Below are 26,955 nucleotides of genomic sequence, written 5' to 3'. Positions count from 1 at the left end.
ACAATTCTGATATCGACGGAGAGACGACGTACAATATTCATAAAACGGCTTAAATTTCAAATATTAATTTTAAGGATTTCTGTCGTTGGCTTTTTTTGTTAGTTTCCCCAAATATTAAGGCTTAAAAATGTAACATATTTAGAATTTCAACCATGACGATATGGAAGTAGCGAAGGAGGACATGAGGGTAATTGCTGTGAGACTGTGGCGACCCCTGGAGGTTCAGTGGTGTAAAGGACTTCCAAACAAGACAAACACGGTGAAAAAGACGTCTTTTCCATTCCATCTCAGTTTATTAAGGTAATGATGTGCAGTTAGTCATCAAAAAGATAACTCGGGGAATGCAACGCACAGCACCAGTGCAGCAACATACACACAGAAGGACCGGGAGACCTTTCATGCTGAAATGTCTTCCTCCACATTTGTACTGTGCCAGAACAGTAGTGGACATGTCAGTGTTGAGATTACCGAGACGTAATAAATTCAAGCCAGGTTTGAGAGCAGCAGTGCATGTGGGCCTGGGTGAGGTCGAGGTGTATTTTAAAAAGAGTTCCATTGAAAACAGACCAGTCCATGAAAGTAAGAAAATCCTTAGTGTGTCAAAAACATTGCACTTCATGGGGGGCAGCGCCTCCCTGAAGGTGTGCCATACATGAAAGGTAAATGCTAATCCGAAGCACGAAGGACACAGTGTTATTAACACATTAGTGTTATTCTTTTGATTCCAAAGCCAACTCTAGCTAGCTCGCTAGCGTCAACATCTAGCACTAACATCTAGAAAAATAAAGACGCTTCCCTCTGCTGCCATGAAGAAAAACACTCTACATAAAATAGTTCTTTACACTCTTTGATCATGTATACATCCGAAAGGAGAATCGAATATTTTCATCTTTGAATCACTGAATGAATGAATCATTCATCCGAGACGCTGGGAGTCAGTAGAATCAATGAATCAGTAGACGAATGCGCGGGGTCACAGCAGCATGGAGTCCTGCATGGCGAACGCCTCCTGCGCGTGCCTGTAGTGCGTGCCTCCAAACAGCTGGGGGAGCTGTTGCCGCACGACGGGGTGCTGCTCCCGGAAGGGCGTCCCGTAGTGCTGCGGCCCATCGGCGTCGGGGAACGTGAACACCTCCACGGGAGACATCTGAGCTTTCTGGAAGCTGGGTGAGCGAGGCACGCCGCCAGGGGACTGAGGGGGCCGCTCCACCGGTGGGGCCCACGGGGGTCCATCCTGTGGATGATACTCGTCTCTCGTTTGTCCCTCAAAGCTGTAGTCCACAGGGGCGTGGACCTGTGCGGTGGAGGTGAGCTTTTGAAGGTAGATAGGGGTGGTGCGCCCCTGCTGCTCCAGCTGCAAGGGTGGTCTTCGAGGGTGGTGGGCGGCACCGGGCGGCGGCTGCTGCCTGCGGTAGGTTGCAAAAGTGTTCATGAGAGCCCTCTCGGGGGAGTTGTTATTGGGCGGCCGCCTGGTGGTGGCGTATGTTTGATCCTCCATCCTCACGTTGGGGGGCGATGGGAGGTGGGAGGGTGGCGCCAAGTGTCGGTAGCCCGGATGAAAGATGGGGACCTCAGTCGTGGTCCTGCCAGGGGAGTGGTAGTGATTTTGGTTTCCAGGGAAGCCGGTGTAGGCCCCTACAGGGTTATGGTGGGCAAATGAGGGCGGAGGGGGGTGCGAGGGCATCCTGGACGCTCCTGAGATGACACCCCCGCCAAGACTGGATGCATTAGCGGGGGCACCCCGCTGGAACGGGGTCTCGCTGCGAGGAGTCCTCATCCTGGACGGAGGTCTCTCCAGTTCCAAGATCTCAAACTCCTGCTCCGGCAGCCCTGGGACGTTGTCATACTGCGAGGCGTTGGACCCACGGTTGGCGCCCGGAACAAAACCTTTGGAGTGTGGCCGGCGGTTGAGGTGCTGGGTGTCATCGGGACCGGACGGGGCCGGAGATGCCCCCCGGGTCAGCTGGACCTCTCGGGCTGCCATCGCCTTGGCGGCTTCTAGCTTGGTCTCGGAGGGTTTGAACCAGCGGGGAGTGATGTCTCGGTGGTTGGCGACGACGTGACTCTGAGTCTTCAACAGCGGGACAGGGGTTGGCGCCGAGGGCGGCGACGGCCCCCTTTCGGGCGTGGTTGAAGCCGATGCCTTCTGCCGCTCCCTTGAGGCCGCCTCCAGTCCACCGTCCCTCATGTCAACCTTGCGGTGGCGTATCGTCTTGTCCAGTGAGTCCCGGCGTAACCGACTGGGGGTACGGCTACCCCGCTGGTGGTCCGGTACCGGACTGGGGTGCTTTGGAGGCTCGGCGGGTTCTGCGTGGCTCTGCCCATTGCCCAGGTGGGTCACGGCTGCCGGTGCCAGCTCCGGAAGCTGCCCTAAAGGCTTCTTGGGGAACTCCTCGTCTTTACCTGGAAGACAAAAGCAGCGGCCCCGGGTGAAAAGTCCACTCGGGGGGGACAAGACGAGCATGATGGCTGGAGACACGGATGAAGAGCCACAACGGGGACACGGATTCATGCAATACCACTGGCATCCCGGCCACAGAAGGAGAGTTACATTCAAGACAACACATCATCTCCACAGGCAAAGGACGGAAAACTAAACGCCGTTTGATTCTTGTCCCAAAAAAAGGCTGCCGGGGGCCTTGTCGGGTCCAGTGAGGGCGACACGGCCAGGCTGAAAACCAGCATGGAGTCTTGGAAAGATGAGCAGAGAGAGATTGCGGCACTCCACATTAAGCAAAGCAAGAATACAAAACCACCGGGGGAAGGTGTGCGAGTTTGTGTGTGTGGTGTTGGGGGGGTGGGGGTGGGGGGTGGGGGGTTGGGGGTGGTATGGGACCCGAGTGCTGCTGGACAGACAAAGCCACAGACAGGACACACTGAGAAGACGGACGGACATGGAGAGGCAAGACCAGTCAGGATAGCCCACCCGTCACTGTTGTAGGAACCAATGTGGCCCCCGCTCGCGTTTTTGTAGTTGTTGGCTAACATTGGTTCGGAAGAAGAGGCAGAGAGAAGGGGGAGGGGTTAAGGAGAAGACACGTTAGAAGACGCTAAGTTGTGGTCCAGCAGGAAGCAGCTCAGCTGTGCGGGTGCTAGCAGGCTAAGGCGCGGGACGGCGTTGGCGACTGAGCTACCTGGCGCCGGCAGCTCCAGCTTGACCCTGTGGAGCTCCGCCATGGAGGCCTGGAGCTGCTCGATCACCAGGTCGTCCTCCAAAAGGAAATCTTTGGACAGAGACACCTGCAGGAACTCCACCAGGTCCTCCATGGACATCTTCATCAGGCGCTCTGCGGGGGCGGGGACAAGTCAAGTTAGCATGTGAAGCGTCTACGAGTCAGAGTGGAGATGGTGTCACGGGGACGTACTCCTGTGCAGCTTGAGGACGGTGTAGGACATGGCGGGAAGGAGCCGTTCGCCCTCCAGGATGTAGATGTCCCAGATCCTTAGAGTCAGTGTGAACGGTGTCTGGGGGGGGCGGGGGTAGGGGGTGGAGATATTTGTGACGACTCCTTTGTTTGAGTCGGGCGTGAAGTACTCACTCTGTCCAGGAAGCACTGGAAGAACCACTTCATGGTGTAGAGACTGGTCAGCACCTCCTGGCCGTCCTGCAGCACAAGCACACGTTCACCAACAGCTGATTCACACGCACCGACTCACTCACTCCTAGCGAGTCTAGTCTCGTGAACGGCTCTTTGGAGTGAACCAGCACCACAGTTCGGCAGGTACTTGAGTCTTGGACATGAGAACCAGCAGCTCTTATACGCGGTCCTCATTGTTCAAAAGACTCGATTCGTTCACTCGTTCACCTGGCGTCTTGGCACTTGAAGGAGTCATGAAGTCATGATGAAGGAAGAACAAGCAGCAAGAAAGAAAACGAACAAGAAAGGAAGGAAGAAGAAAGAGGAGGAAGAAAAAGAAGAATGAAGAAGAATAAGAAGGAAGGAAGAAGAGTGTTGTGTGTTGGGCGGCGGAGGCAGGTGTGAGTGTGGGCGGAGTCATTCACCAGGTGATGCTTGAGCTTGGGCATCATCTTCTTGACAATGCGGTCGTGGTGCTCCTGGAAGCGGAGGAGTTTGGGGAAGCCGGGAACAAAGAATCCTGTATAGGATGGGAGGATGAGAACTTCCTGGCTGGTAGTGAAGGAGTACTACTACTACTACTACTACTACTACTACTACACTGTATATACGCACAGCGGTATGACAAGGTTAGGGTACCCCTGGTTATGTTCCAGATGACCACAGGAACAGTTCTAGTTAAGGCCAGTCAGAGTCAACCCACAGACCAGCTCCAAAGACCTCCAACATGATGTTGGTGCAGCATTCCCAGACAAACACTTGCTACCCACAGTAACATTTGGTGGTGGTTCCATCATGCTGGGGGGCTGTGGGGCCAGTGCAGGGCCTGGAATCTTCTTCAAGTTGAAGGTGGCATGGATTCCAGTCGGTATCAGCAGATTGTTGCCAACGGTCTTCAAGAATCAGTGAGAAAGTAGAAGTTGGAGTGGGGTTGGATCCTTCCACCAAGACCATGACCCTAAACACCGCTCCAATTCTACTGAGGCATCCATGCAGAGGAACCAGTCCAACGTTGTGGGACGGCCATCTCGGTGTCCAGGATGATGGATGATCCCAACAACCAGTCATTTAGAGAGGAACATTACCAGGGGCGCCCTAACTTTTTCATGCCGCCGTACGTACGAAGGAGGCGTGTGGGTGACGGGTACCGTGCATGGCGTGCTTGTGTCCTGACAGCAGCTTGACCAGAGCCCAGAAGGCGTCTTCCTCGTTCATGTAGATGAGCAGCAGCGCCGTGATCTGACTCATGCCCTGGCAGTAGCCCACCTCCTGCACGTACGCACGCACGCGTCCACGCTGGCATCACGTGGCAGCGACAAGCACCAAGTAGAAGTAGAAGAAGAGGTGGGCTCACCATGTTGTAGATGGAGTAGGCCGTGAGAACGTGGAAGAGCGCCTGCTGCCTGCAAAGCAAAGCGTTAGCCAGAAAGTGCTAGCTGGTGCTAGCCAGCCGTCACGGCCACCCACTTGATGTCGTAGCGGTCCCTGAACATGATGTGATCCCTGTAGGTGCGGTTCACGTCCAGGTCGATCTGACGAATGTCAGGAGACAACCCTCTAGCTCGGGCCTTCAGCTTCTGGAACACAGTCATCACTTGGTCTTCACTTGGTCTTCACAGGGACAAACCAAAGCATCTGTGACCACCACAAACACAGAAAGCCTCTGGGTACCTCATAGAAGTCCTTCTTCTCCTCTTTTATTTTGGGAATATCCAGCAGCAGGCACCACACCTCCCCTCGGAGCTGCAACGGAATCCCCTTATAGATCCTCCGGGCAAGCTGGGTGGGGGAGGGAAATCATCCTTTAGCGTGGTCGTGTGACAATAAGCGGACAAAGCAAGTGACCTTTTCACTGTTCTTGTACTTGTCCCAACTCTTCAACATCTTCAGCCACTTGGTGGTCCTCTCCAGCTCCGTGTGTTTGTGCTGCATGGGGCAAAAAGCAAAGACGGGGCGTCACACGTCCACAAAGGCTAGCATCAGCAAGGATGGAAGACAAGACAACAGCCACCTTGTCCGACGTTTGAATTTTTCTCTCATCTTTTTTCGTATCTATTTGTATTTTTCATAAGCCATCTCTTTCAGAAATGTTCAGAAAATATGTTTTTCCTGACAATAGGCCATTTTTTCTGTCTCAGAAATATTCAGACTTTTGATATGAGAAAAATCTATACTTTTATTTTGTTCTCTGAAAATAGGATTTTTTCCTGAAAAACACAAATTGGCAGAACTTTGATCAAAAATATATATGTATATATATGACAATGTTTTCTCTTAAAATAGGAAAAAAAAATCATTTTCAGTTTTTGGATTCCCCAAAATATATAATTCAATTTTTTCTGGAAATGGATTTTCTTTCCTCCAAAAAAAAACACATCTCATAAATTTGCAAACATTTCATCCCAAAAATATATTTTTCTTTTTTTTTGGTCACTTTTTTCCTGCAAAAAATGAATCTTTCGGAAATATGCAGAGCTTTGATCCAAAACAATATATATTGGAATTTTTCTCTCTGAAAATTTGTTGCCAAAACACATCTCTTGCAGATATTTTTGATTAAAAATGAATATATATTTATTGCAGTTTACCTGCAAAAAAAAAAAAAACAAAACAATAAAAATCTTACTTCCAAATTTTTACAAAAGATTTTCAGCAAAAATACTCCAGGTGTTTTTTCCAAGAAAATATGTGCCAGTCATCAGTGGGTGATCCCTGCTTTTCCCCTAAAACCACGTGACTGATGAATGAGCCTCCTATTGACTTCCACGGAGCGCTCAGCGTAGTCGGACATGGATGCAATTTAGCGTGGATGGAAGATTGAAGGAAGAAAGGTCAGAGGTCAGAGGTCAGTCACCTTTTCCTCCAGCGAGTCGTAGGACGGAAGCTCGTTCTCACTGAAAGGAAGGATGAAAGGATGAAAGACGTATCACGTATATCTCTACGTCGGTTTCCCATGCAGGACTGATATCTATCTGTGGCAGTGCCGTGACCATGTCTTGGTCACGTGATTAGAGCCCTCTAGACATGAAACAACAGCCCTATAGTCAATATAGTAGACATCATAGGATAAGATTAGACTTGTGCTGGTGTGGTTCCAGTGGAGGATAGGGGGTGAGGTCTGGGCTTTATCTTGTTGAGAGTCCCCGTGTTAGGTATTGTTGGCTCTGTTGTTCCACCTACGGCGTCTGGTGCTTGTGTGTGTGTGTCCTTACTGCAGGAAGCCAAAGCGGTCGATGAGCTGGTAGAGGTGGAAGTTGGTGTCCTCCCAGGGTTCCACGGGGGCCTCTTTGCCCTGGGGGAGAGAATGGAAGAGACGCTGTGGAGTGGGAGTAATAAAAAGGAGGTATGATGTGATGGATAACGTTGGACAGCGTGCACGGCGGCGGTGGATGATGATGAGAAGTCATCACGGGCGATCGTCATGTGTGGCGAGGGCGTGGTGGTGCGCCCCCACTCTTCTGGGGCATACAATCGCTGCTTCTTCATTGGCTGCTAGATGGTCGGCTGCGTGTGTGTGTGTGTCCTTCACTCGAGGATGTGATCTACCACTTAGATCCCAGTCAGGCTGGGTACCTAATGAAGAGGGACGCCCACCTTGTCATATTTGGCCACGATGTCCGCCCGTTCCTGATCCAGCTTCACCGCGGCATCCTGCTCACTATCGGACGCTGTGAAGGAGACGGGACAGGAAGTCAGTCCCCATCCAAAATATGCTCATTGAAGAAACATGTTATTATGTAATTCCACTCTGGCCACTAGGTGGCAGCACTGTCACATTGATGAACAATAGCCACCACGGCAAGAACTAGCATTCAGAAAGCAGGACAGCAAGGAACGCCCCAATGCTGACATGAGTGTCTCTCATGACTACTATATTGGGTAATAGATGACTATAGGGCTGTTATCTCATAGCCAGAGAGCTCTAATTATGTTAAAATGTGTAATTAGACGGTGGTAAAGAGGTTTTCTATGCTACCAAAACATTCCATTTCTCAAGAAGGAATCCTACTTGACTTGTCACCGTTGCCCCCCCCCACTCATTTTTTTTTAACTGGCTTGCAGCACATTCTAAAACATTATTTTAACAAGATGTATTCATTTTACAAGAATCAAATGAGAAAAAGTCGTTATGGTCATTTATGGGAATTAAGTCGCAGTACTTAGTAGCATAAAGTTGTAAAAAGTTGTCAAATGAAAAAGCAAAACAAAGTTGTATTTTGGGGGAAAAGGACTTTGAAGTAGTTGAAAAACAACAGCAATAAGTTGCAATGTGATGAAAATAAAAAGTTGTAATGCTAAAGCTAATCGTAGGAGCCAAAACCTCCCTTAGCCAATCCCTTCCACGGTTCGATTCCACATCCTAAACTTCTCCCATAGACGTCTTTCACCTTGACCTCAGCGAAGGTCATATGTAGTGTCATTGTGATCCATAAAACAAAATAAAGTTATCATTTTTGAAATATTTGGTTGTAGAGAACGTTCTAAGAGTACGGGATGAAGCGGATGAAGATGTCGGTAGAAAGATTTGGTGGATTAAAAGGGACTGTCGCCAACGCAACTTTCATCGGTCACCGTGTGGGCGTCGCTGGGAACCTTCGGACACCCCCGCTGTTTTGTTTTGGTGTCGTTACGCAACAAGACAAACTGTCAAAGGCAGAAAAGGCTTTTCCTCCGCGCCAGGACGCCGCCGTGTTCCCATAGTGACGGCGGCTGGAATGCTGCTCGACCTTCTGTGCGACTTCGGCGTGCATGCTGGCATACGGAGGTATTTTGGATCGGAGTGGTAATTAATGGCGTGACACGCCAACGGCGGGCCGAACGGCAGCATCAACGCACGTGCCGCTCGGCAGGAAGTCAGTGTCAGGTTGGCGGCAACAACGGCACCAAAGTGCATCATTAGCGTAATAGCAAGCCACAGCGTGTGTTTCGGTGTCACGCGTGTCGTCCAGCTGCACGGAATAATAACCGTAATAATCGTTTTTATTTACACGTCAGCACAAAGGAGAAGAAGACTGGCGTGGACGCAAGATCTCATTTCCTGTCTTGCCTCAGCTGCTCCTTCAGATGCACACGCCGTTCCACAACACTGCTGTGTATCTACTCTTAGCATGCTAACATGCTGGTTACTAATAGCGTGTTATTAACTTAGCGTGCAGGTGAGGAATGGTACATTCCTACACGTCATGTGATGTCATCAAGTCAGTGTGTTATCTTCAAAGTGCCAACAAAACCTTCCGTTACCTCCTTCACCGTCGTCCAGCGGACCCCCGGAGTGAGTCAGCGCCTCGGCATGCATGCCTTCAACCAGGTCCGGCCTGAGCTAGGCTACCCCCCCATCAAGGCGGCCGGGCTGAAGAGGAGCGCGGCGCCCTGCAGAGATGTTGCGGCCACAATGCCTGCGCTTGTTTCACTGCCCAAGACGTCAGTCCCACTCGCTACATTCCCCCACCCAAACAACAACAATGGGCCCTGTTGGACCCCTCTGGGGGGTGCGGCTCTGGGCCACAATGGAGGCCAGCCTCCACAGAGACATTTCGTTTCATTTCTTTCTTCCTTTCCCCAAAGCAAGCAAGAAAACGTGCTGGATGACAGCGAGGTGATGGAGGGCGGCTATCAGTGCATTATCTGCTGTATTTCTGTTTTGAACGTCTGTAATCTGCGGATGTGAACCCCATTAAGCCCTGAGGGTACCCTGTGGACGCTGCAGCTGTCCCGGGTCTCTACTATTGTCATCCACAGCCGCTGAGAAGCTCTGAAAAAGCAGCAATGATCCAGTCAGGACACACAACACAAGGTCAGGGGTCGCACGGTGTTGTCTTACGCCGGGTGGCACGCTTCACTATTCATGAGAGCGGCAGAACACACAGACTGCCGCCCAAAAGGAATACTTGCATTAGTACACTTCAGTAAGTGTACTGTAATCCCTCCTTTATGGCGGCTCAATGCTTCCATACCCGACCATGACCCGTCACCCAGAAAACCTGTTTACCACTTTCTACACACACATGATTAGAGCCCTCTGGACATGAAATAACACCCCTATAGTCACCTTTACACTCCTATTACCCAATATAGTACACATTATAAGACACACTAGGCATACAAAACCTGTTTACAACCTTCTAAATGTGCTTTTTAACATTATTAGAGCCCTCTACACATGAAATAACACCCCTATAGTCACCTCTACAACCAAATTACCTAATATAGTAAACACCATAAGACAGACTAGGCATAGAAAACCTGTTTACAACCTTCTAAATGTGCTTTTGAACATTATTAGAGCACTCTACACATGAAATAACACCCCTATAGTCACCTTTACACCCCTATTACCCTATATAGAAAACATCATAAGACAGACTAGGCATAGAAAACCTGTTTACAACCTTCTAAATGTGCTTTTTAACATTATCAGAGACCTCTACACATGAAATAACACCCCTATAGTCACATTTACATCCCTATTACCCTATACAGTAAACATCATAAGACAGAGTAGGCATAAAAAACCCTGTTTACAACCTTCTAAATGTGCTTTTTAAACATTATCAGAGACCTCTACACATGAAATAACACCCCTATAGTCACCTTTACACCCCTATTACCCAATATAGTAGACATCATAAGACAGACTAGTCCCAGAAAACCTGTTTACAACCTTCTAAATGTGCTTTTTAACATTATTAGAGACCTCTACACAGGTAATAACACCCCTATAGTCACCTTTACACCCCTATTACCTAATAATTAGATATGTGCTTAAATATGCATCCCATACAAAGACAAAAGAGCATGCCTTATGAATACATATCATATATAACGTGTGGTTTGTCGTGCCGTCCCCAATGTTTACCTTCTTCACCCGTTCACTACTTCCTGCTGCTACAAGGTTAGCCCCCAGCCACGATTCTCCCCAGTGAGGGCACTTAAAAGACACACACACCTCCGAACCAGGGGCCCGCCCTGCGTCTGGACGGTGACACCAGATCTCGGACCATCTGCAGCACCTGCATGCTCACAGGGGGGCGGGGCTCAGAGTGGTGAAAGGGCCGAGGGGGCGGCGGCTTATCATCCTCTCTCCCTCCTCTGCCTCGCTCACTTGGAATCGTCCCTGAACCCGGGCCGGGACGCCCCCTAGGAGCATACATCTTCTCCCACCTGGGGGGGGCGCCGTGCGTGTTCAGTCTTTGGCGTCCTCGGATGCTTTTGGCCGCTCTTTCACCGTAAATAAAAGAAAAAAGCCCCCCCTCGGCCCCCCATAAGCGAAAGCGGCAGGTGACGCTGGAGCGCTCTTCACGCTGGCAGCCTCCTGGTCTCCATCTTCACCAAGACCACGCTGGCGCCGTCCTCGCCTGCATCCTTTAAATCCTAATTAACTTGCACCCCCGCTCGCTCGCTCTCTCGCTCTCTCTCTCGCCGCCTTGCCCCTCCCCCTCATCAGCAGGAAGCTGGTCACATGTCCGGCTCGCAGGTCACGCCCTCCCACTTTAAGTCCAACAAAGTCAGGGTGGAAACGCTCGGCAGTGACCTTGAGATGAAAGACATACTTCCCGATCCCGTCACATGCTCCGCCGGATGCCGTTGCCATGCCGACCGCTGCCGGTTGCTAGGCTGTGACCCAAACGCCGACACCAGCAGCGACGCTCAAACGTTCACACTCCATCTTTCTTCCGACAACGCCGCTCCTTCTCATCCCGACTTGTACTTCCTCTCCGCGGCTTTCACATTATTCCCATCATTATTCCCATCATTATTCCCATCAACTCCCGCCCCAAGCTCATTTGCCAAAAATGATATCTCTCCCAAGTCGTCTGGGATAGGCTCCAGCATGCCCCCACCCTTGTGGGGATAAATCAATTGTGTCATATTCAGCTGTATTTTCTCTCCTAGTATTCCCACTTTGCTGGGACTTCTTTTCCCGTTGGTTGGAATATGACTCTTTGGAAATTTCAACTATTTCTGCTTCCTTCTAGTAATTGTTCTCCCATATGACTCCCATAATATTACAACATCTTTTCCCGCAAGCTCATTTTCTTTTCTTTGATTGTAAAAATGATGAATGTGATTTATTACTAAAATATGATTTTCCCTCATAACATGACGTCATTCTTGGAAAATTGAAACTATTTTCTATTTGTTGCAATATGACTTTTTCATTTGACTTTCCAAACTTTCTCTTTTTATCTCGGAAATTATATTATTTTTCTATTTAGACTTTATTCCCATAATATCAGAACTTTTTATCCAACTTTATTTTGTTTAGTTACTAAAATTCCCTATGGATTTTTCCTCATATTACCAGTTTGGCCTCATTAAAGTCAACCTTTTTCCTGTTAGAATAGGACTTTTGCATTTTCATATTTGGAGGACCAACACACACCGGCAGTATCCATGGCGACGTGGGTGGATAGCGCGCTCTACACTGACGACGACTACTACTACTACTACTACAACTTTTCCAGTAATATACTTCCATATTTAGTCGAGCGACACGTGCTGACAGGTTATACACGGTATATTTCATCTCAGCTAAATATGATTCATATCCACGTCACTCTTTGCTTGCTTTCCAAATATTTCAACTTTCAGTTGTCAGTAATCTTCACACATTTTCTTTTCCTAACTTTGACTCTACCCCATCATATCATATAACATATCATAGAACATTTCATATAACATATCATAGAACATTTCATAGAACATATCATAGAACATTTCCCTGTGCTAATTTTCCAAAAGTGACAAGTTTATTTTCCTTTGTTTGCTTCTCATAATATTACTATCAATAGTCATATCCAGACTATTTGAACGTTGTTTTCATAAAATGACTCCAGACTTTATTCCCATAATAGTGCAACCTTTTCCCCGGTGTCATTTTCCAATAATGCCAAATGTATTTTGTTGGCTTTGCTTCTTGTAGTACTACAACATAGACAGAACGATGGTACTTATCCTGTAATGTTTCTACTCTATGCTACTAAAATCATCTTATTGTCCCAGATGGAACAACAACAACAACAAGAAGAAGAAGAAGACCACCCGTGGGGCGCCCGTGGGACACCCGTGTTGGGGAGTGGGGAGGTACATGGGCATCCTGGATGCGTCTTTGGAACATCATCATTAAAGCGCTCCATTTCCTCTGGCTGCCATCTCCCTACTGGGACATGCTATCATAATCTAGCAAGACTTCCTTCCTGTCAGCGCGCACACACACACACACACACACACACACACACCAGCATCTGTCATCAGCAGAAGACAGAAAAGGGTGAGGGGGGGGGCGTGGATGAACCACATTCCTGTGTTTTTAGGGCGTGTGACGGTTTGACAGGAAAAGTTGAAAGTGTGCAAGGAAAAAAAGCTAAAGTGTTTATTAAAGCGTCCCGTGGGCCAGACGGGAGCCTCGGACTCGCTTCCTGTCAGCGGGAGAGTCGGGATGCGGACTGGCCAAAACAACAGCGGCTAATTCCTCATCCGGAATCACGTCCTCGCTCTCGGACAGCTGATAAACGCGCCCAGGAAAAAATGAAAATAAATACGATTGGCTTGGGGGGGGGCTGGGTATCAGTCAGAAAATGTACAAAAAAATATTAAAATTGTTAGAAAATTACAATTTTTTTTTTTTTACAAGAATAAAGTCAAAATACCAAGAGGAAAAAAAGTAGAATTCCAGCAAGAAATTATTTTACAAGAAAAAAATGGTTATTTTTAACCGTAAACTGGTCATTTTTAACTGGTCTAATCATTTTAGTAGCATAAGACTTGAAATATTAAAGACTAAATACATTTTAAAAAGTTTAAATAAAGACAACCTATGATGGGAAAAGAGTCATGATATTATGGGAAGAGTCATGACATTATGGGAATACAGTCATGATATTATGGGAATAAAAGCAGAATATTTTGGGAGTAAAGTCATGATAATATGGGAATAGAGTCATGATATTATGGGAATAAAGACAAACTATACAGTCATGATATTATGGGAGTAAAGTCATGATAATATGGGAATAGAGTCATGATATTATGGGAATAGAGTCATGATATTATGGGAGTAAAGTCATGATAATATGGGAATAGAGTCATGATATTATGGGAGTAAAGTCATGATAATATGGGAATAGAGTCATGATATTATGGGAATAAAGGCAGAATATTTTGGGAGTAAAGTCATGATAATATGGGAATAGAGTCATGATATTATGGGAATAAAGGCGGAATATTTTGGGAGTAAAGTCATGATAATATGGGAATAGAGTCATGATATTATGGGAATAAAGACAAACTATACAGTCATGATATTATGGGAGTAAAGTCATGATAATATGGGAATAGAGTCATGATATTATGGGAGTAAAGTCATGATAATATGGGAATAGAGTCATGATATTATGGGAATAGAGTCATGATATTATGGGAGTAAAGTCATGATAATATGGGAATAGAGTCATGATATTATGGGAATAGAGTCATGATATTATGGGAGTAAAGTCATGATAATATGGGAATAGAGTCATGATATTATGGGAATAAAGGCAGAATATTTTGGGAGTAAAGTCATGATAATATGGGAACAGAGTCATGATATTATGGGAATAAAGGCAGAATATTTTAGGAGTAAAGTCATATTAAATGTATGAAGCTAATTGATGTAAGAAGTTGAAATATTTGGAAAATAAAACCTGAGAAATGGGAAAAGGCCAGCTGTAATTGTCGGAGAATAAAGTCCAAATATGAAGAGGAAAAAAGATAAAGAATGAGGGAGGGGGCATGGTGGGGGTCTGGGGGCCATGGAGGGTCCAGATGAAGGATGCAGGAGCAGATCCATGCATGTAGGTGTACTTTGGGTCCAGGAAATACCTTCTTTGTCGGAGTTCTTCCACGTTTAGAGGGCTCTACTCGTGGCAGCTCATGCTGGCAGAGTGTACGGAAGAACCTGAGGTAATCGGGTTAAAGCTCTCAGCGCTTCACTTCAGCAGTGCGCGCTTAATCCAATTCGCCCTCCGGTGGAGGTGGGTTGCCCTGGCAACGCAGACCCACGCCCTCAGCCCACCCCTTCCCCCCCGGGTGCAAATGCCACTGAACCGGGTTTAGGACCACCCGCCGCCCCATTAGTTTGCAAGAGTGGGAACTGTGTTTGTGTCCCTTGATGGGCGGCATGATGGGGTTGGGGTCATTACCTCCACCAGGGAGGTCCTCCATCATCAACCACAGTTGGCCAGGCTGATGGGGGGCAGGAGTTACTTTGAAAACCACTCACCGCCAGCTATATCTCGCAAAACAATGCTAGAAAAATATGTGCTGCAGCCACCACAAGTAGATTACAGACCTGTTAGTGTTATTTCTATACTGCTAGCAGCCACTAGGGGGCGTATTTTCACGACGGTGGCTACTGTATATGACGTGATGCATCGACCAACATCTACGAACGTCCACGCTGCCAGTACTCACTCATGGTGGGAGCCCGGGGGCGGGGGGGCAGGAGGCGGCCCAGGCAGGGCGGTGCTTGGGATGGGTGAGCTGGTTCTCCGCTGGGTCCTTCCTCGAGGCACTCATGACCTGGACAGAGGGAGGCGGGAACGACCGCGGGTGAGATTACTTCCGTTTGACAAAGTGTGTCAGGCTACCCCTAGTGGTGGTCTTGGGTGACAACAACATCTTTGATCATATCCTCTGCAGTACACGACATCAGATGCCCACTGGCATCTTTCTAACCAGACCATCCTAAAAATGACTCAAAGAAGTAAAATACACATGTAAGGCATTAGAAACACACATTGAAAGAGGATGCTGTAATGTTAGAAGAGACACACAAGCACCAGACTCCATCAGAGAAACAACAGGAATAACCATCCCAAACGCAAGACTATTGTTTTGGCTGGAACCCACACCAAGCTCAAACTCCACTCGGACTCACCACAACACACCAGCGTTTATGTCTTATTATCTCTTAATGTCTGCTATATTGGCTAATATTAATATCATGGAAGAAAAAGGGGAAATACATCCAAATACATCCGCTTTGCATTGGAGTACGGTGCGTTCAATGACCGTCAACAAAGTTGGACGAATCACACCTTGCAGTAAACATTCTAAAACTGGGGGATTTCTAATGAATAGTTCCAGTATTGTAATAAAATAATATTTACTGTAATATAATGATGAATTTCTATGCATTTCAATGTGTTTTAAAAGAGAAATAAAATGACATTAAGTTTGCAATTTGGATGAAATGTTTTCTGACTATTGCGTGTTTTAGCTATTTTCATTTGTACATTTTAACATTGAAACACAAACATTTAGAATTTAAAACCAGCATCATAAATAAACTCATCTTATTTGGAGCTGACACAAACAAAAACATGTTAGTGTGAGAGGTCTCACTCCCTCACATTTTGTATTTGCTGACCATTCGTGGGCCAGTTTAAGAACATACAAAATATGCTTGCTGACTGTATTGTTTGAAATAATGGCCCGTAGTTCCCAAATTTATATCCTTTTACATAACATTTGATGTCATGCGAATCTGCGATTCTATCTGCGATTAAATGCTGAGTTAACTATGGACAAAATGCGATTAATCAATGGGCAGCCCTAGTATCGACGTGACTATAGGGGTGTTATTTCATGTTTAGAGGGCTCTAATGGTAAATATGTTTATAAATATGACATGGACAATTAAGTGTGTGAACGGTTGTCTCTACTCTTGGCTGTATTTACGGCCGGGGGGGGGGGGCCTGCACAGACACAATGCCACCAACAAAAGCTGATGAGGCAAATAGTTTGAGGCCGACACATCCTGCAAGTTTATCACAGCCGAGAAGAAGACCAAGACCACCACCACGGACCAGGAAGGCCCGCGTCCAAGTGATGAGGAGGAAGGATGAGTTCTGTCCTCGCTGACCGGGTCAGAGGTGGTCTGCATGCGGGCCGGATTGCGGCACACTCCCACACATGCCCGCTGTTTTCAAAGCGCAAAGCCTCCGACTGCAGCTAAGCCGCATTATCCTGAGGCAGGACAGGAGGAGGGTTGAAAGACACACCACTGGCAAGTGCACGGCACCACTTCCTGCCCCCAATTTCAAAATAAGATGTGTTGCCTGAGGATGACAACATATTCCACGATGATTTGATGCCTCCTTTGACTTTACTGCTCATTACTCTACGCTGAAATGTCAAACACCTTTCAAAATAAACTACTTTCAAAACTAATGGTGCCGCATATTAGGACCAAACACATAATATGATGAAGTCATTGAATTCAGGAATGACAACAGAAAACACCAAAATGATATAATGTAATATATAGACAGTTAATTCGCCTGCAGACAAATCAGCATTTAAACAGCAGCGCCAAACACATATGACTTCATAGGCTACATTCATTTTTCATTACCCTTTCTCTTATTGTTAAAAAAGTCTAAAACAAGAGCACTGCTTCTAGCGCTAACGTTAGCATGGCCGTAACACGGTGATCGACAGCTACTCGCAGCCAATCAGCTGCATCGAGGCGAGCAGAGCAAGCCAATGAGAAGCCGCGATTGGTGGTCCTGGGTGGAATTGATTGTTAGCGGGAGGTTGTTGTCGTCAGATAAACACAGCAGTAGACTCTCAACCGGAAGTACCCTTGTGTAGTTGACCAAATAAAACTACTCCTGAGTTTCTCCATGACAACCGTTACGAAAGTATAGAGTACATTTCAAATGATATTGCATTTAGTGTCTCCTCGCCACTAGCTGAGCAACACGTCGTAATGCAGGTTCGTCACGTTTCTTACCAAAATACAATTTGTAAACACACGCATTTTGTAGGAAACCACCGGAAGTAGAGTACTGCTAGTCAGCTAGCTCAACAGTGGTGGGTTTGGCTAGGTAGGCCTCGGTGAATACAAATAAACACAAAGTTTACAATAATAAAACTAATCTTTAGCAAGAGCCGTAATTTCAAAAAGTCGCACAATAAAGCGTAACAACTGGCGTGGCTGTGTCTGACTTGACTTTGCAAAGCTATACGGAGCGCCGTCATTCCGGCGGTGCAGTGCCGTGCTTCCCTCCGTGACATATGCCTCGAGAGCCGGGACAGCAAGTTCCAATGTTCCCGTTAAAGCCCTCCGCCAAGCCCCACCTTGCGTTCATCTCGACGGGGGTTCTCTGGTCGCTCACGCTGTCGCGGCTCCCTCCCTGCCCGGCCATGTCCGCGCTGCCGTACCAGGAAGTCCGGGCCACTTGTGAAACTCTGCGGCGGAGGAGCACCGCGGGCAGCCAGGTAGCAATGCGCCGCCCGCAGGACGACCATGACACCTCCGCGCGGGGGAAGGGGAGGGGGGGGAAGAAGCCTTGATGCGCCAACACTCAGCGTCGCCAACCTCCACACTTCCGGTCTTGGAACAGTACACAGAAAAAACATTTCACGTGGCTGTTTAATTTGTGAATTTGTACTTCATTTGTTTTTTTAAAGGCAGAAAAAGCTTAAAAGGATAATTGGGGGCAAAGTGTAAGACAAATACGGTACATTTCTGAAAAGTTTACACCGTTATATTTCTTGGTAAAGTCTATTTTTAGGAAACGGAGACAGACACGCCACTAATTTGACTCGCAAATGCCGCCTCGTCGGTAAAAGAGAGGCGTCTCGTCAGTGGAGAATAAAGTGATTTAAATGTCTTCACTCATTCCCCTTTCCCTATCGACTCTCGTCACGCTCACTCCGGGCCTCCCATCGATTTATCCCCACGCTGGCCTCGCTTATTGGGACGTGTCCGTCACCCGTCAGGGACGCACCTTGGAGGGAAAATAAACAAGCAACCAATTTGAGCAAGCAGAGCAACAAATCAATGGAGGGCTGCCGTGTCGCCTGACGCGTGTCCTGCTGTGTTGATTTTACGCTCTAATTTAGCGAGTCGTTGTAAACATAAATAAAGATATAAATCACCGCGGCGTTCATCTACGAGAAGCTGACAAGCCCACCAGAACAACTTTAATCAAATCCGTGTGTTGTGATGGAAAATGCACTGACAAGATCGGGAGGTCACTAGCCTGCTTAGCGCTGTGCCTGCCTGCGTCCACTAGATGGCAGCATCGCACCGTAGCCATGAACCCACTGTTTTTTTATACCATTTATAGTTCATTTTTCTTCTTAAATGTTCCTACAGTTTCTTTTCGTAATATTATGAATTTATTGCCATGACATAATATTTAAAAAATATATATTTTTGTTTCATTTCTGCTGCTTTTAATTTCTATTTCCACATTTTTCTTGTACATTTTCCATAATATTAAGACTTTTCCCCAAGCTAATTTTCCAGAAATGACAACTTAGTTTTCCATAATATTCTAATGTGACTATTATGACTACCGTGTAGCTATATGCTGCGAAAATGATATTATTCTTCATCATAATGCTACGCTCATTCTCTTACAATTGCCACCTGCTTTCTGTGTTAGAATATAATTTGTTTTTCCTTTGAATCATTTGACATTATTATTGTAAAATTACTTCAACTTTTTCTATTTCCCCCCTGAATTTTAGCGTCAGATATTTTTTTCTCTAAATATTTATTCTTCATTCTCTTTTGTTTTGTTTTAAAATGGCATTATTATTCCTACTAATATGCTATATTTTTCTGTGAATATTTGGACAATATTATTGTAAATTAACTGCTGATTTTTTGTGCGAAATGACATCTTTAGAATCTCCGGGCCGCACTTTGGACACCTCTACGTTGAAGTTTGTTCGTGGTGGCTGCGTGTTGCTCTAGGTCAGGGGTCGGCAACCTTTATTATCAAAAGAGCCATTTTACCCACACGCTTACTAAAGGAAAACAGATAGGAGCCGCAAAACATCATTTAAAAACAATATCTTATAAACTTTTGAAAGTTTGAATCAGTTTTAACGCCAAATTTTTACACCAAATTGTTGCTTCTCGTCACATGTGAGCTCTTTGAGCTCATCCAATCACGAGTCAGAACTCATTCACTTCAATTCATTCAGGGTCTCACAGAAAGTCAGATTAAAAAAAAAAACTCATTAAAAAATGCATATTTTTTCCCATTAGGGTATTTTAAAAAAATACTTGAGCGTTGTGAAGGGAGCCACAACAAAGTGGCTGAAGAGCCAAATGCGGCTCTGGAGCCAGGGGTTGCTGACCCCTGCTCTAGGTGTTGTGCTTCTACAGTATGAGCTGCGTGATGGAGGAGCCTACCGTTGATCCACCTGACCTAAAAGCAGAAGCTGTGGTCCAGCCGGGAGAAGCTCTTGGTTCCTTTCCTCTGGGATCCTCGCAGCAAGCGGAACCGGCTGGGTGGCGTGGCACGTGACGGCTCTGCCAAATGACCAACACGGAAGGAGGTGGACTTCCTGTTGGCGCTCATTTGGAGCGAGCCGTCCCGGTTTCCCTTAACCAGGATAGCAACACGTTCCACAGTCATTTGGGTGAATGAGAAGTACGTTTGCGTGCAAGCCTCACCTGTGGACGTCTGACACGGACTCGATAAGCAGCAATAACATCCAAAGAGCAAAACTCGTGTAGGGAAATCAAATCCGGAGCCGCAGACATTTTGTTGAATTAGGAGCCGCGCGTTAATAATAACCGAGGTGTAATATTGAGCAGGATCCACAAACTAAGGGCAGATTACTGTGCCTCAACTTCACAATCAATATTTAATAAGAGACGTGCCCGACTGCCGCCGCGCCGTAATGTGCCAGAAAGCCCATAATGCGGCGCTGCGTGGATATTTGATCTGTCAGCTTATTGGAAGCCGGAGAAACACGCCGCTGATTTATTGCCCCAATACTTCTTGGCTGGCCGACGCCTCGTCACGTGACCCGGAGGTGACAGCTGACCTTTCACCTCTCCCCTGTTGGGACGCTGGGTCGTGGCGGCCATATTGACTGAGGGCAAAACATCGAGCTGGAGTTGGCCATTTAAGAAATACTGTATTTTCCCTGTCCTGCCGAGGAAAAACAACACAACGAAGCAACACAACACAAGACAAGGTAGTCTTTACCGAGCTTCCATCTGCACCACAAACCCAAATGTTCTTCTAATTCTTCTTAACTTCTTAAAGAAAGTTAGCTATCGAGTTAGCTAGCGAGGTAGCTAGCGTCTTATAGGAAGTTAGCTAGCTAACGTCTTACAGGAAGTTAGCTAGCTAACGTCTTACAGGAAGTTAGCTAGCTAACGTCTTACAGGAAGGAAGCTAGCTAACGTCTTACAGGAAGTTAGCTAGCTAACGTCTTACAGGAAGTTAGCTAGCTAACGTCTTACAGGAAGTTAGCTAGCTAACGTCTTACAGGAAGTTAGCTAGCTAACGTCTTACAGGAAGTTAGCTAGCTAACGTCTTACAGGAAGGAAGCTAGCTAACGTCTTACAGGAAGTTAGCTAGCTAACGTCTTACAGGAAGTTAGCTAGCTAACGTCTTACAGGAAGTTAGCTAGCTAACGTCTTACAGGAAGGAAGCTAGCTAACGTCTTACAGGAAGTTAGCTAGCTAACGTCTTACAGGAAGTTAGCTAGCTAACGTCTTACAGGAAGGAAGCTAGCTAACGTCTTACAGGGAGTTAGCTAGCGTCTTAAAGGAAATTAGCTGACAAGCTAGCTAGTGTCTTAAAGGAAGTTAGCTAGTTACAGCAATCAATGTGAAATTGAGCAACATTACCCCAGTCATTTACTCCCAAACTAAGTCACAATCAAGTCACTTCACCTCACTGGGGGGGGCTGGGGGTCAGGTATTTAGGTATTTGATCCTCTTTACAAAGATATAAACAGTACAACCTTTCCATGCCGGTGAAGTATGACAGACAGACAGAATGTACAACATTCACACTTGTTGGCATGACATGTAGTATTCTGTAGTATTCAACAGGTGTCAGTGTAGTGTTACATCGATGGAAAGGAAGTACTGTACAGAAACAGGAAGTAAAAACAACAAGGAATTCTCCCATGTGAACAGGTGTAAGTCTACATTATTACCATCTATCCATTTCCTATGTCGCTTATCCTCCCTAGGTTGGCTGGTGCTGGAGCCTATCCCAGCTGTCTTGGGGCAAGAGGCGGGGTACACCTTGGACTGGTGGCCAGCCAATCCCAGGGCACATATAGACAAACAACCATTCACACTCACATTCATACCTATGGACAATTTGGAGTGGCCAATGAAGCTGGCATGTTTTTGGAATGGGGGAGGAAACCGGAGAACATGCAAACTCCACACAGAAGCGGAGGATCGAGCCCAGGTCTTCACATCTCCTGACTGCGTGGTCCTGTAAAGTTGACTATAGGGGTGTTATTTCATGTCTAGAGGGCTCTATTAATGTTAAAAGCATATTTAGAAGGTGATAAACAGGTTTCCTATGCCTAATATGTCTTATGATGTCTACTATCTTGGGTAACAGGAGTGACAGGATGACTATAGGGGTGTTATTTCATGTCTAGAGGGCTCTATTAATGTTAAAAGCATATTTAGAAGGTGATAAACAGGTTTCCTATGCCTAATATGTCTTATGATGTCTACTATCTTGGGTAACAGGAGTGACAGGATGACTATAGGGGTGTTATTTCATGTCTGGAGGGCTCTATTAATGTTAAAAACATACTTAGAAGGTCAAATAGGTTTCTTATGCCTAATATGTCTTATGATGTCTGCTATATTGGGTAACAGGATGACTGTAGGGGTGTTATTTCATGTCTAGAGGGCTCTATTAATGTTAAAAAGATATTTAGAAGGTGATAAACAGGTTTCCTATGCCTAATATGTCTTATGATGTCTGCTATATTGGGTAACAGGAGTGACAGGATGACTATAGGGGTGTTATTTCACATCTAGAAATGTTGTGAGCGTAACACCGAGCCCCCCCTTTCTTCCCCTGCTGTGTGAATGAGGAGGACAAAGAGGAGACACAGAGCGAGAGGGAGGAGTATTAGGAAAAATGTTTTAATATAGGAGACAGAAGCAAAAAACGTCATCACACAAGAACAAACGTTTCCAAAAAGAACTGTGACCGCTGGAGCTACACACTCAAGTTCACGGAGGAGGACAGAGAAAGGCCGAAAGCAAAGCAAACCAAGGAACCCACTCAAGGTGACTCAATACTTCAGTGTGCTGGTGGCGACGGCACGTTAGGAAAACCAAAACACCCTGTACGGCTCCCTGACAGAGATCCGACACGCCAGCCAGGAAGCGAAAGAAACGATGGGAGGGGCGGGGGGCGTGGCCACACAGACAGTAGTAGGTTTTTTTTTTTTCCTCTATGCTTGAATCTCCAGTATAAAAAGTAGCACTGGTAGAAAATGATGCATAAGTACAATCAGTTGTAGAAGTAGAAAGCCTGCATGTTGTCGTCCCGTCCCGTCCGTGCTGGCGAACAAACACACATCACGCTAACTTTGGCTTCTCTCGACACCACGACGACCGGCTATAGAACCACACAACGAAAAGGAAAGCACACGCGACAAGCTTCATCTGCACAAAGAAGGAAAACACAAACACTTGGATATATTCTTCCGACAAACGTCTCTTTGCTCGTGGAGGACAGAAGACACCAGATCACGAGCGGCAGGACAGCCCCCGAGTGACACGCCCCCTCCGCCGTGGCCCCGCCCGCCGCCTTGTGCTTACCGACGCCGGCGTGTGAGTGCAGTAGATCCCTGTTAGCACACGTGTTAGCACACGCGTTAGCACACGTGTTAGCCTGCCACATTTTAGGGGAATAATAAAAACCAAGCGGAAGAAAAGTCCTTCTTGGGTTATTTGGACTTTATTCCCGTAACATTTCCACCTTTTCACAGCATTCTTTTCCCTAATAATATGAACACTTTATTCTCAGAAAATGAGAAGTTTTTCATCCTATTATTGTTTAGTAAAATAATAATAATAACTTTTTCACAATCTAATATTTCAATAGTTTTTTTAATGAATGACTTTTTTCATGATATTTCAACTTGATGCTTCTTTCATCCTATAATTGTTTAGTAAAATAATATTGTAACTTTTTCACAACCTAATATTTCAATAGTTTTTTTTTTTACCAATATGACTTTTTCGTAAATATTTCAACTTGATGCTTCTCAAAGACATTATTTTTATTATTCAATTGCCACTTTTTTCTGGTTATTCTAACTATTTCCCAACTTAGTTTTCCAATTTAGTTTTCTCTAATATATTGACTCCCAAAATTATATTATTTTTCCCTCATAAAATCGCCACTTTTTTCTCATATGATACTACTTTCCCCCCCCAGAATATTTAGATTTTATTGTGATAAAATGACAGCTTGTTTATCCTTCTCTGCTGTTTCATTTTTCCATTTTTCATCTATTGCATTTTTCGTCATGTCAATATTTCGCCTTTATTCTTGTAACATAACTTAAGAAAAATCACAACTTTATTCCTTGTTTTGTTTGTAACATATCAATATTATAACTTTAAAAGAAATCTTGAATATTTCCACTTAATGCGACTAAAATGATGATTTATTCTTTTCCTCATGAAATGTAAACAAAACATAATATATATTTAGAAGTGGCCCCTGGTGGGCGGGGATCTACCGTACTTGGTCTCCTAGCTCCGCCCCCCTCATGAAGCTCCGCCTCCCCAGGAAAGCCCGCCCACGGAAGGAGGACCGATAAAAGGCTCCTCCCTGTTTAAGGCGAGTGGTGAGCTCGTGTAGAAAAGAATGCTGCCTTTTGGTTTTTTGTCTTTTTGCAGACCCCCCCCCCCCCCCTCCCGCTCAGGTAGGCGTTAAGGGGGGGGGCGGGGTTGGGGGTCAGCAGACTGACAACACTGTGCCATGTAAACATCTAGACTCCGCCCACCTCGGATGTGCTTGTCTTCCAAACAAACGCGAAAGCGTGCGTGGGGGGAGGGGTGTGTGTGTGTGTGGGGGGGGGTGGCCGGGGGGGCTTCACACTCGGGGGCTCTCGTGCACAACAACAACAAAGTGAGAGTGTGCACGTGTGTGTGTGTCTATAGATATATATAAATATTCATATGACACATGGGCACTTCTTTTTTTGTACATTTTTACAAAGAAAAAAATCCAAAGAAAAAGCAAACAGGACATATTTCAGGCAACAAGACCACAAGTTAACAAACTTTTTTTCTTGAAATCTAGAACTTTTTTTTTTTTTTTAAATAGGAGGGACTCCATAGAAAACACTGATAATAAAATAGAATAGCATGTTATCAAATCATCATGTCACCAGAAGAAGAAGAAGAAGAAGAAGAAGAAGAAGTACACGGACGCTAGGCAGGAAGTACCTTCCATATTTGGCACTAAACTCCACTGTTGCTTTTTTTGTTGGTTTTCTTTTTTCTTTTTTTTCTTTTTTTAACCGCCTTAGAAGACAAAAAACACATCCAAATTCCAACCAGAGAGAAAAAAGAAAAGAATGACATTGATGCTTCACAAGCTGACATTATAGAGATATACTGTATAGATATATACTGTATAGATAGATATATATATATATAGATAGATTTATTTCTTTGTATTTCTATATATATTTCATAGAGCTAATTCAACAACAAGAAAAGGGACTGGTAAAAAAACAAAAACAAAAAAAAAACAAAGAAAGGCTTCGTCTATTCTTCGCCGCCGAGTATCAGGAACGCTTTGGAAAACCAAACATCTCATGCGGATCAACGTTTACTCGAAGAATCCTACATTTCAGGGAAAAAAAAATTCACATGATTTGTTATCATGAGAAAAACTTGATTTTCCTGAATTTCCAACCTTAAGGAATTTTATTAAACGTACTCCTTTCACATACGACGTCTGTCGCCTACCTTGGCTAGCGGTTCTGTCGTCATTGTGCTACTTTTTCCACTTACTGCTGTCATACGCGGAAATTGATGAGCTGCATTTTTGCAGAATAAAGTTGTCAACTTATAAGAAAAAAAGTCGTAGATTTACGAGCATGAAGTCGTACATTTTTACGACTTTGTTCTCGTAATCCCAGATTATTTCTTAAGGAGAAAAAATGTTGGGAATTGACAAGAAATTTCCTTTTTTCCTCGATGTGTTGACACGTTTTTTCGACATAAATTCATGAATTTATTTGAATAAATGTACCCTTTTTTCTGATACGTTTACCACCTTATTCTCCTAAAGCGACAACATTTTTATTTTTTTTCTAGTCATTTATTAGTTTTTTATTGTAAATGTACGACTTTATTAAACTTGAATAAATCTGCAATAAAAACGTATGAATCTGTTCTCGTAAATGGCCGCCATTTCCCGTGTAAATAGACGTCAACGTCTGACGTCTTTCCTCGGAAACCTGCTATTTTTCCCGTAAATTTCAGACCTCCGAAATCTGCGTCGATTTTTTTTTGGATTTCTTCAAAGTGTCCCAAACACCGGGTGGCAGTTGTTCAAGTAAAGTCATTTTTTGTGTCCTCAAAAGCAAAAGATGAGACATTGAAGACCCTTTTGGACTGGAACTAAACTCACGAGAAGCACCGACGTCAACGCAGCTCACACGTACGCTTTTTTTGTCTTTTTTTTTTTGTACCGTCTAAAGAGTAGAAAATATAGTTTGTCCTATTTCATCATGTGCATTTCAACCACGGATTGTCTATCTGTGAGTCAGTTCAGCAAAAAGGTGACACAAGTAGGTAGCATTTCTCCCCCCCCCCCTTTTGTTGTTTTTTTCTCTTGTGTGTGTGTGTGTGTGTGGGAGTGGTTCCCCTGGAAACTACTCTAGAAAAAGTGGATCTATATATAGACTTTGAATGAGAAAGTCAGCCTTATCAAAAACTTTACATGGCCTGAAAAGTGTAAAAAGCATCGTCCCGGTGAGCTTGGAGTCCAAACTGTGCGGAAGTAGTCTTATTCTCTCGCCGCCGCCGCCACCGCCACCGCCACCGCCACCGCCACCGCCGCGTTCAAGTTTACGTTTGGCGTACCAGTGACACAAAGAGGAAGAGAAATGAAGCAATGAATGCAGCGTTTCACTTTTTTTTCTTACCTTCACGCAACACCCCCTCCTCCGAAACACGTCCACATGAGGTCACATGCACAAACCCCCCCCCCCCCCCCCCCCCCCAAATCCCCAAGACGTTCGTAGGCATTGGCGGCGGAGGACCGGGACGTCAGACAAAGGACGTGTGAGGACAAGAACGCTGTTTTGGTTTTTTCTTTCTTTTTCTTTTTTTTTTTAAGAGGAGGGGGTGTTGACGGTGGTGGTGGGGCGGGCATGGATTTGCACTTTTGCTGTGGGGGGGGGGGGCGGGGGGGGCGCCAGCGACACGTGCTGGATGTGCTATCAGGCATGAGGACGGTGCTTCTGAAAGAGGAAGACGACACACGGGAGAGCAAAGCGTTACATTGACGACGCTTCACCGCCGCCCACTCATGATCACCCCCCCCCAACCTCC

The 26,955-nt window shown here is 45.7% G+C and overlaps 2 protein-coding genes across 17 annotated transcripts in view; both read right to left on the bottom strand.

The window, feature by feature from the left end:
- Positions 1-120: 120 nt before the first annotated feature.
- usp6nl (USP6 N-terminal like) lies at positions 121-20,688 on the bottom strand. Of its 5 annotated transcripts, XM_058069379.1 has the most exons (17): positions 20,044-20,688; positions 19,780-19,972; positions 17,706-17,961; positions 15,033-15,140; positions 7,173-7,246; positions 6,791-6,870; positions 6,433-6,472; positions 5,424-5,504; positions 5,250-5,357; positions 5,046-5,155; positions 4,933-4,981; positions 4,727-4,847; positions 4,004-4,098; positions 3,540-3,605; positions 3,366-3,465; positions 3,135-3,287; positions 121-2,403 (listed from the first exon to the last, which is right to left on the bottom strand). In XM_058069379.1, the coding sequence occupies exons 4-17, from the start codon at positions 15,034-15,036 to the stop codon at positions 974-976; spliced, it is 2,511 nt and encodes an 836-aa protein (XP_057925362.1). In that variant the 5' UTR covers positions 15,037-15,140; positions 17,706-17,961; positions 19,780-19,972; positions 20,044-20,688; the 3' UTR covers positions 121-973. The 5 variants fall into 5 exon arrangements, with proteins under 5 accessions (XP_057925362.1, XP_057925360.1, XP_057925359.1 ...); XM_058069377.1 differs by lacking the exons at positions 15,033-15,140; positions 17,706-17,961; positions 19,780-19,972; positions 20,044-20,688 and adding an exon at positions 10,525-10,974 and having other exon boundaries at positions 5,046-5,152; XM_058069376.1 differs by lacking the exons at positions 15,033-15,140; positions 17,706-17,961; positions 19,780-19,972; positions 20,044-20,688 and adding an exon at positions 10,525-10,971.
- Positions 20,689-22,489: 1,801 nt separating this feature from the next.
- Positions 22,490-26,955, bottom strand: part of celf2 (cugbp, Elav-like family member 2) — a 230,630-nt gene continuing 226,164 nt past the window's right edge. For all 12 annotated transcript variants that reach the window (XM_058069394.1, XM_058069383.1, XM_058069385.1 and 9 more), the window contains one exon: positions 22,490-26,864. The gene's annotated coding sequence lies outside the window, so the exon portion shown is untranslated. The remainder of the gene's footprint in view (positions 26,865-26,955) is intronic.

The sequence above is a fragment of the Doryrhamphus excisus genome, chromosome 3 (assembly GCF_030265055.1).
Source record: "Doryrhamphus excisus isolate RoL2022-K1 chromosome 3, RoL_Dexc_1.0, whole genome shotgun sequence".
Taxonomy (NCBI): Eukaryota; Metazoa; Chordata; class Actinopteri; order Syngnathiformes; family Syngnathidae; genus Doryrhamphus; species Doryrhamphus excisus.
This window is presented reverse-complemented; position numbering and strand designations above follow the sequence as displayed.